At 37.0% G+C, this 10,464-nt stretch overlaps 1 protein-coding gene across 1 annotated transcript; it reads left to right on the forward strand.

Annotated features, from left to right (window-relative positions):
- Positions 1-3,348: 3,348 nt before the first annotated feature.
- LOC113281255 (DNA replication licensing factor MCM2-like) lies at positions 3,349-8,723 on the forward strand. The gene is made up of 17 exons (XM_026529946.1): positions 3,349-3,631; positions 3,749-3,951; positions 4,115-4,287; positions 4,383-4,572; positions 4,674-4,893; positions 4,995-5,202; positions 5,296-5,430; positions 5,520-5,711; positions 5,793-5,965; positions 6,060-6,248; positions 6,328-6,444; positions 6,868-6,952; positions 7,038-7,190; positions 7,424-7,549; positions 7,664-7,846; positions 8,027-8,188; positions 8,320-8,723. The coding sequence occupies exons 1-17, from the start codon at positions 3,435-3,437 to the stop codon at positions 8,434-8,436; spliced, it is 2,823 nt and encodes a 940-aa protein (XP_026385731.1). The 5' UTR covers positions 3,349-3,434; the 3' UTR covers positions 8,437-8,723.
- Positions 8,724-10,464: the final 1,741 nt, after the last annotated feature.

Genomic DNA, 10,464 nt, shown 5'->3' on the forward strand with positions numbered 1-10,464 from the left:
TTCTTCTTAGACGTATTTTCAGCGTGTTTGGAGTGTGTAAACATAAGTCAGCTGCGTGAGGAGTTAAAAAGGGGAAGAAAATATTCCCAAGGAGATATTCGTTACTGCCGAGTGAATGAAAAATTAAATGGAGTTATGACGGGATATTTCGGGGCTGCGAGGCTATATAAACCGTTGAGGATCAACAGAAGGGGTTATGGAGTGATTGGGGGGTAAACAGAGATCAATAGCGTGAGAATCACGAGTTGCAGAGAGAAGTTTCTGCTGCTGCAGAACTAAAGAACACGAAGAACATAAGACGCCTGTGGACAGTCGTTCATGCTACAGTGTGAACGACAGATATTTGAGGGTCGCAGCGCTACAGTGTCAGCGACAGTGGAGTTTTATCGTTCTGTAACAGTGTCCATTGTAACATTATAAATGTTATGAATCTCTGTTTTCATATATTTTCATCCTTGTAAGCACCTTTTGAGCAATGAAATCATACTTTGAGCGTGTTTCCAACATGATGAGCTAAACCCCATCTCTGGGGCGACGGACGAAGCTGAATTTCTTCATGTGGTAAATTAAATTAATTCCTTAATTATTTTTTGCACCGATTTTTAATGATTTATGATTTCTATTAATTATTTGTGACTTTGTTTGATGACGCATGCTTAGTTCTAGGTAATTTTGATGCTTCATGCTTACAATATACAACTAATGTTTTATGGAATCTACTTTGGCAAAGAATAAAGTTAATGTTTCTTTTATTTTGAGCTATAATTGCCTAGGATTAATTTCTAAACCACTTGAATATGAAAGTCAGTGAAATCTTGAGTCCCAATAAACTCTTCATCCTGTGACATATTTTGGATAAATTTTCTTTATTTCTAGCATTTTCTTTTATTAATTCCTAAAATCAATCTCATCAAGTCCGAGTGAACGACAACTCTACTTACCACTATCTAAAATTCGATCAGAACTACTCAGGCATCTCTTTCATGACAACCTCAAAATACTTAACCGCCAAGAATTTCATGGGATGAGGGGCAGTAAGATCGATGTTGACACCAAGACATACACGTGAAGATAATTCCATAGACCGCTGAAGACCAAGATCAAACCCCTGGATAGAAGTGTTACGTAAGATGGCAGATTGAAGGGGTTGTTTCTGGATCACCGAAGCTAAATAACAGTGATGGATCGCGTCGGCCATGAAAAATAAGCCCAAACCACCATGACTGGGAGGTAAAGAGATAAGCCGCAGCTGTAACAACCCCAAACCAGTACCATCATTCGTAATGATATGGCGCACATGCTGGGCCAAGTGCGCATCAAAGATGCCCTGTGCCTTTGCTAAATACTCAAAAAAATTCAATTAAGAAAATTTAAAATATTAAAATGAAATTAAAAGGATTTCAAGTGGAGAAAATTCAAACAAAAAACGAATTTGATGTGAGTTTCGATGTTTAAATGAGTCTATTATTTATAGCGGGAAAATTCTAACCACTTAAATTCGACCACTGTCGTAGCATTTGTTGACGCTCAGGTCTTTTTAGTACGATAAACATTTTCTTCTCCATAACTGAGTTTTGCCTATCCAGGTGGCTTCTCAAACCTAACTATTTGAGGGCTCCCGTTGGAATTGACCTAAGAGTTTCAATTGTCTAATGGTCTCATGGGCCCCTGGCTTGTGGTTGTGCATTCACAGTTTTGTTCGAACGGATTTTTGGGACCATTGTTTTATTTTGGGTAAGATATTAGAAATAATTATAGGTCACTCCTTATCTAAATATTTATATTAATACGAAAATTACCTTCCTGATTATTTTTGTATAATGATTAGTTAGTGTGATTAATCATTGATTAAGATTAAATTAATAGATTGTTTTTTTTAAAAGAAGTAGAATTATTGAGTGACTGAAGTGATAGAAGAAGAATAAGATGGAGAAACAAATTATTTTGAGATGGGTGAATATGGAGAAAAAACATCCTCTGGGTACCGAAGTATGCTTGTAATTTAGTGAATGTTGTTATAAATGGCCTAAAATATCTTCAAAATCAAAATTGTAACAAAAAAATTTCAACCAGGTCAACAAAGTTCAGTTATATTATATGAAGAACATGTAATCGAACTTTCTGCAAATGCAGTTCGGTTAATAAATCCAAAATCACAGGCAACCGAACCGAGCTTTAATGGAGTTTTTGTTTGTTCGATTAGCTGATGAAAAATCAAATGTAACCGAACTACTATGCTTGAGTTTACAGAGTTTTGTTCGGTTCAGTTGACTCGACCACGTTGTAACCGAACTTTAAACAACAAAGTTCGGTGTTCGCATTTTTTTTTTTGCGATTAAACCGAACTCAATATTTGGCTATATAGAGAAGAGTTCAGTTTTGAAATTATTTTTGCGAGTTGACCGAACTCATTATATAGGTTTTCAGAGTAAAGTTCGGTTAGGATTTTTTTTTTTTTTTTTTTGCGATTAAACCGAACTCAACATTTGGCTATATAGAGAAGAGTTCGGTTTTGAAATTTTTTTTGCGACTCAACCGAACTCAGGTGTTCGGTTAGGCAAAAAAAAAAAACTTAGCCAAAGTGTTCTTCATTTTTAAAAGTTCGGTTGTAAAACTAGTTTTTTTTTTTCAAAATTATCCTAACCGAACTTACTGCTGTAACCTCCAAATTCAACATATTTTGATGACTACGACTCAAAATTTCAATCAACGGCGAATTAGAAGTAATGGGTTTGTGGGAAAATATTTATGGATAGGTTTGTTTATAAAATATTGATTAATCGACGATGAAAATTCAATGAATCGACGGCAATGAAAATTTGATGATTTTGATTAGATTTGTATATGATCAGGTTTAGATGATCATATATTGATGAAGAAGAGAAGAAGAAAAATTGTAGAATAGAGGAAGAAGAGGTTGTAAATTAATTATAATTTTAATTAGATAAAAGGGTAAACTAATCACCTTCACTTTTTAGGACACCCCTTATAATTATAGGTTAGGTGGCCTAATCAAATCCCTCAAAAAAAAAAAAAAAAACCTATGGTCCCAAATGAATGGTTCTTTTGTTCACACACAATCACCCGTATCCAAGCCCATCAAATTAGCCCATTAGCCAACGTTTCTCAGTCAACAGCATCGTCATCATTTGGACTGTAACATGGACCGTTAGATGATAGATTACTTCTTCATCGCCTACTTTATCCACTTGAAAGTAACCCAACGAACAGAATAGATAATACGACGTACGAATAAGTTCGTAAGTCACTCTTACACGATAACCTTCCCTCGTCCACATCAGCTTTCGCGCCCAATTTTCCCGCCAAAAAAAAACCCACTAATAATATCACAAGGAAAAAGAGAAACATAGGAAAGAAAACAAAAGAAAACAAAACCCTAACTATAATCTTCTCAACGATTCAGAAGAAGAAAAATGGCGGATAACTCGGATAACCCATCAACTCCAGGTTCTGCTGGGTTCAGCACAGATCGACTTCCGCCGAATTCTGAAACCACCTATTCCGACGAAGAAGCCGAAGTCGATCCTAGAATCGTCCCAGATGAACCAGAGGGAGAAAATCTCGAAGAAGAAGAAGATGGAGAGGATCTTTATAACGATAACTTCATGGAGTAAGCAGATTCTTTTTACAGATTTTGTTGCATTTTTCATCGATTTTTCCATCTTCGAGTTTGCAGGTTTACTGTTTGATAAAATGTCTTACCGAATCTATAAATGGTGAAATGTAGTGATTATCAACCCATGGGTGAACATGATCAGTATGAACGTGTGGGACTTGATGATTCGATGGAAGATGAGAGAGATTTGGATCAGATTATGGAGGATAGAAGAGCTGCTGAAGTTGAACTTGATGTTAGAGATGGAGATGGTGAGGATGGTGAAGATGGGCGTAGAACTAATCGGAAGCTTCCTCGTATTCTACATGACCAAGGTAAGAAAACCCTTTTTTTCCTTTTGTAACTTGAACTCGAGAAGCAGACTAAGGACCAAAAAGGATTACCCTATTGCTATTGTTTATTAGATAATATTGGTAGGATGTATTGTGATTTTAGTTTAGTTCACTTGTAACTAATGAATGTGGGGTTTGGCTGCAGACACAGACGAGGATATTAGTTATAGACGTACAAAGAGGTCCAGAGCCAGGCCTCCAGAACCTAGAAGCTATGATGATGACGGTACACCAAGTTCACCTGGAAGATCTCAAGGTGGTGGACACTCAAGAGATGATATACCAATGACTGATCAGACAGATGACGAGCCATATGAGGTTTCTGTTATTCTTTGACACTAAAAATTTCCTACTATTGTTATACTCATTTGTGGCCTGTCCATGCTTTAACCATCAATAATGCTGTTCTGTAGGATGATGATGACGATGAAGGTGAATTCGAGATGTATCGAGTCCAAGGGATACTGAGGGAGTGGGTTACTCGAGATGAAGTGCGTCGTTTAATAGCTAAGAAATTTAAAGAGTTTTTGCTGACATATGAGAACTCAAGAAATCAGCAAGGAGACTTTGAGTACATCCGACTTGTAAATGAGATGGTATCAGGTAAAATATTTAGTATGTCTGGCAATAGATTGTTTCATGTTTTTTCAGTTTTCTTCAACTTTCCATTTTATGAGCTAATTTGATCTCGATCTCTTCTACAGCTAATAAATGCAGCTTGGAGATCGATTACAAGCAATTCATTTATGTTCATCCCAACATTGCCATCTGGCTTGCTGATGCACCTCAGTCTGTTCTTGAGGTTATGGAAGATGTTGCTAAGAGCGTTGTTTTTAATCTACATCCGAACTACAAGAATATTCATCAAAAGATATATGTGCGGATAACCAACTTACCAGTCTATGATCAGATACGTAACATAAGGTATCTCATCGTAGGAACTTTATCTCGTGATTTGATTTTGGGTGCATTTCATATTTTAAAACTTAATTCCTTACGCCATTTACATTTATAATGAAATGCAGGCAGATCCATTTGAACACCATGATCCGTATTGGAGGAGTTGTAACACGAAGATCCGGTGTTTTTCCCCAGCTGCAGCAAGTGAAGTATGATTGCAGTAAATGTGGGTCGGTTCTTGGACCATTTTTCCAGAATTCATATTCAGAGGTGAAAGTAGGGTCATGCCCTGAATGCCAATCAAAAGGACCGTTCACCGTCAATATCGAGCAGGTGAGTGTCCATGAAATTTCCGTATCTTTGTCTCGCTCAGTTGGCAATTAAACTATTAATGATGTTCTTCTATTATGTTATGGCTTGTTACAGACAGTCTATAGAAACTACCAGAAGCTTACACTTCAAGAGAGTCCAGGGATTGTTCCGGCTGGTCGGCTTCCAAGATACAAAGAAGTGATACTCTTAAACGATCTTATAGATTGTGCTCGCCCTGGAGAAGAAATTGTAAAATTCCTTGGAACCTGACTATTTATCTTCATTCTCATGGTTCTGTCTGGTGTCATCATACTGATATCTTATCATGGTTTATGCAGGAGGTCACCGGTGTATATACAAATAATTTTGATTTATCTTTGAACACAAAAAATGGCTTTCCTGTTTTTGCCACCGTTGTTGAAGCAAACTATGTCACCAAGAAGCAAGATCTTTTTTCTGCTTACAAACTTACCCAGGAAGACAAAGATGAAATTGAGAAGCTGGCCAAGGATCCCAGGATCGGGGAAAGGGTGTGTTGTTATTTTATTTTAGTTTCATCATCATATGGTTGTTGGTGAGTTCATCATATATAATTCATGTTCTTTTTTCAGATCGTTAAGTCCATTGCACCATCAATTTATGGGCACGAGGACATTAAAATGGCGCTTGCTCTTGCAATGTTTGGAGGCCAAGAGAAGAATGTTGAAGGTAAACATAGATTACGAGGGGACATAAACGTACTCCTCCTTGGTGACCCCGGAACTGCGAAATCACAATTTCTCAAGTAAGATCTCGTGCTTCAAAAACATCATCACTGTTCCAATTTCTGTGTTTTTACTGGGAAAATCATCATACAACTTGTAAGCTATTGTTTTCAGGTATGCTGAGAAAACAGGGCAGAGAGCTGTTTACACAACTGGTAAAGGAGCTTCTGCTGTTGGGCTCACAGCAGCAGTGCACAAGGACCCTATAACACGAGAATGGACACTTGAGGGAGGGGCTCTTGTCCTTGCTGATAGAGGGATTTGTCTCATTGACGAGTTTGACAAGATGAATGATCAGGATAGGTGAGAGAATCACATCATTGTATCTTTGAGATTCGTGCTTCTATTCTTTCTGCATTGTAATTTCTCAATTAATGATCAGGGTGAGTATCCATGAAGCCATGGAGCAGCAAAGTATTAGCATATCAAAGGCTGGAATCGTCACTTCTCTCCAGGCTCGCTGCTCTGTCATTGCTGCTGCAAATCCGATTGGAGGAAGGTATGAGTTGATGGAGTGATATTTCATGAGGAAATATGCAGAATCCCTCCCTACGTATTAGCTTCATTTTCATTGGTAAATATTTATGTAGGTTGTGCAATAAATTAGCGGTCCCTTAAATGTCCCATTTTTGAGAAACTACTTCCTTTAAATATTAAATGTGAATTAGGCTCTAGAATGAATGTCTTCAAGCATGACCATCAGATAAACGCTAATGGGCATATTTTTTGTCCAAGGGATGTCTAACTGATGTCTTCCCATCCCTGGTCAATTAGCCATACAGGTTTTGGAAAGTAGAGAACTCATTTCCCAAGTGAATCCAGAACGAAGCCAGTCTAAATAGTGAATACTGGTTGCATTCTCTTATTTGTTTGGGGTGACTTTATATCGTTACGCTAACACTAGTTACTCATCTATTTCTAGATATGATTCTTCCAAGACCTTTTCGCAAAATGTTGAATTGACAGATCCTATCATCTCTCGTTTCGATGTCCTCTGCGTTGTTAAGGTCATTCTCTATCCATTCTCGTAATATATAATTTTCACTTCTCTTAAAGCTGTTGATTGATACGGAGGATGGTTGGTAATTGCAGGACGTGGTTGATCCAGTGTTGGATGAGATGCTTGCTGAATTTGTTGTTGAAAGCCATTCCAAGTCACGGGCCAAGGGTGCTAACTTGGATGATATGCCTGTGAGCAATTCCCAAGCAGATCCTGATGCATCTGCTGAACCAGTTGATCCTGAGGTATAGACATCTACTGAGGGTCTTTCTATATTAATACTTGAGGTTATTCACTTGATCTGAAATACCTCTACTCACCTACGGTCTTGGTAATGGACATGTATCTAACAAGCCAATCAGATGCTTATTATTTTCTTTCTCTACTCAGTCTTAGCTGTGAGGGTATTCAACGGACTGTGATATCTCAGAGTGTATTTACTATTGTAGCTTAATCCTGAATGTTTCTGTTTGGCTAGATACTTTCTCAAGATATGCTTAAGAAGTATATAACCTATGCCAAGTTGAACGTGTTCCCAAGGTTGCATGATGCTGACTTGAACAAGGTCACAGAAGTTTATGCTGAACTGCGTAGAGAGTCATCGGTGAGATTCCCTTGCCTTTTTTTTAATGACTTGCACCACTGTGTTATATGTTCTGATTTACTTTCAAGAAAATGTTTATAATGTTATTATTCATTTTGGTTATGGTCTTTGTAGCATGGACAAGGAGTTCCAATAGCAGTGAGGCATATAGAGTCGATGATAAGAATGTCTGAGGCACACGCAAGAATGCACCTAAGACAGCATGTGAAACAGGATGACGTGGACATGGCAATTAGAGTTCTACTTGATTCCTTCATTTCAACACAAAAGTTCGGGGTCCAGAGAGCTTTACAGCAGGTCAGAAGAAACTCCAAAATTATCTTCCTCATGTTAACTCTGGCTCTAATAATTCCTTATTTCACATCAGTTAACTATAGATACGTCACAGTTTAGTTATAGTTTAATGTCATGTGCTGCTTTGCATCTCACATGCCTTAAAAATAAGCTGATTTAACATTATTGATAACCTTGTGACAGAGTTTCAAAAAGTACATGACATTTAAGAAGGATCACAATGGTATTCTCATCCACATGCTGCGTGAGCTGGTGAAGGATGCATTGCACTTTGAAGAACTTGTAAATGGGTCTACTGCTGGACTTACCCAGATTGAAGTCAAGGTGGAGGAGTTGCAAAGCAAGGTAGCAAGACCTGAATTTATCATGCCTTTTATTTTCATATAGTTTCATCTACAAGTGACAGTTTGAAAGCGTGTCTAGCTGATGGGTTTACTTTTATACTAATGTATTTTCCTATTTTTTGTGGGGTACAGGCACGGGATTACGAAATATATGACCTGAAGCCCTTCTTCAGCAGTCCCCAATTCTCTACAGCCAACTTCCACTTAGATGAAGAAAGGGGCGTGATAAAACATCATCTTGCAGGATGAGAAAGCACAAGATGCTGCTGCATGGTTTCCAAGTAACTTGGTTGTTGAACGATAGTGGATTTGCTGCGGCATGGTTTCCAAGTAACTTGGTTGTTGAATGATAGTGGATTTGTTTGTTAATCTATGGACTTTAACTTGCTCAGAGGGTCTATCTAAACGGGCAATGAGGAAAAGTTTCAAATATTGGAACTTGAGAATTTGTTGCTTAAACATTCAAATATTACTGGCCTGATAACTGTATGTTAAGTTATATCTATTTATCAACCAGTAGTTTAATTCTTATCCAATCCTCTGTTAAAGGGGCGGCATGATCCATTAGAGGGGCGGCAACCTAATAAGACAAAAAGGGTCATTACATGGTAATTCATGACACCTCTTATCAAAAAAAAATATGGAAATGACCAATTAACCCTTATTATTGATAATCAAGATTAGTGTTGATAATCAAGATTAGTGTTGATAATTAATTTTCATTTATAATAACTCTAAAATCAAATTTTTAGAGTTGAAAAAAAAAGTTGTGAGGAGAAGAAAAAAGACATTTTTGTGAAACCCTAAATTTTGATTCACTCAACCAAAATGAGTGATTCCAGTGACAAATTTGAGATGGGTGAATCTCTAAATTAGTTCCCATTAGCTTTTTGTCGCTCAAAATTATCCAAAGTACGTAAAAAAAATCGAAACTTTTAAAATTTCAGAAGAACTTACGGTTGGAATTTAGCTCGTTACCAACCGTAACTGGTTCAATTTGGGGAAACCCCAATCGTAATACCAGTTACGGTTGGTAGAATGACAACATATAGCAACCGTAACAAATTACGGTTGATAACTAATGAATCGAGATCAACCGTAATTAACCTACGGTTGGTAAGGTTATTTGAGTTACAAGTCGTAACTCAAATACGATTGGTAACAGTGATGCAATTACAAACCGTACGTAAAAAGAAAATGAAACATCCAGGACAACTTACGGTTCGTAACTTAATTAACGAGACCAACCGTAAGTAATTTACGGTTGGAAAAAAAATTCGTAACTGAATATTTTATCTCAAAATCAAGAACTTACGGTTGGTATTTGAGTTAAATGAACCGTAACATCTACCAAATCTATAGTTACGGTTCCAATTGGAGTTATTACCAACCGTAACTCACATGCAACACAGAAATTTCAATTTCAATTTTGATCCAAAACCCTAATTTTTGATACAAAACTAACTTAAATCAAACACAATAAACAAAACCCTAACTGGGTCTTTTGGAAATATAGTTTTCAATTAACGATTATCAATTTTTCAAATCGTTGATTAATCGATGACGATGAAAATTTCAATTTTAATGGAGGAGGAGAAGAGAAGAGAAGATGAAAAAAATCAAAAAAACTGTTTTGATTTTTCTGATTCCATTAGGTTAAAAATAGGAGTAGGGTAATCTGGTCAATTTACACCCCCTATAGGACATCCCCTAACCAATAAGAGGGACATTGTTATCACCCTTGTCGCCCCTATAGGACATCCCTAACTCAAACTGGACTGCAGGGAAATCTGAAAATAAGATGACTGAAATTGTAGCCACAAAATGTTGCTAATTTGGAAAGAAAAGTGCATGTAAATTTTCCAGGAAAAACCAAAAACTAGTTTACAAGCTTCTTTTTTAACAATTACACATCTAAACTTCTTGTCCCCATCAGCAATGCAGACACATGATGTCGTCGAGCCTCAAGAGGGATAATCAATGCTTCCAACCTGAAGAGGGAGAAGCTCTGACTCTTAGAAACAACTCAGCCGGCAAAAAATAATATATAAAAATAGTAACAATGTGGCAGATATTTTAGCTACGCAAGCATCGTTAACTAATTTCCGAGCTCCAGGAATGGTCGAAGCCATACGACCCATATACCCAATGTATGTTATCCAAATGCATTTCAAGTAATCGTAATAAAACCTGATTAGTTGACCCTTTGGTTTTCTCGGTGATACATGAAACTGCAAATTTTGTTTTTGTTTTCTTCTAAATGAATACGATATTGAG

The sequence above is a fragment of the Papaver somniferum genome, chromosome 5, assembly GCF_003573695.1.
Source record: "Papaver somniferum cultivar HN1 chromosome 5, ASM357369v1, whole genome shotgun sequence".
Classification (NCBI taxonomy): Eukaryota; Viridiplantae; Streptophyta; class Magnoliopsida; order Ranunculales; family Papaveraceae; genus Papaver; species Papaver somniferum.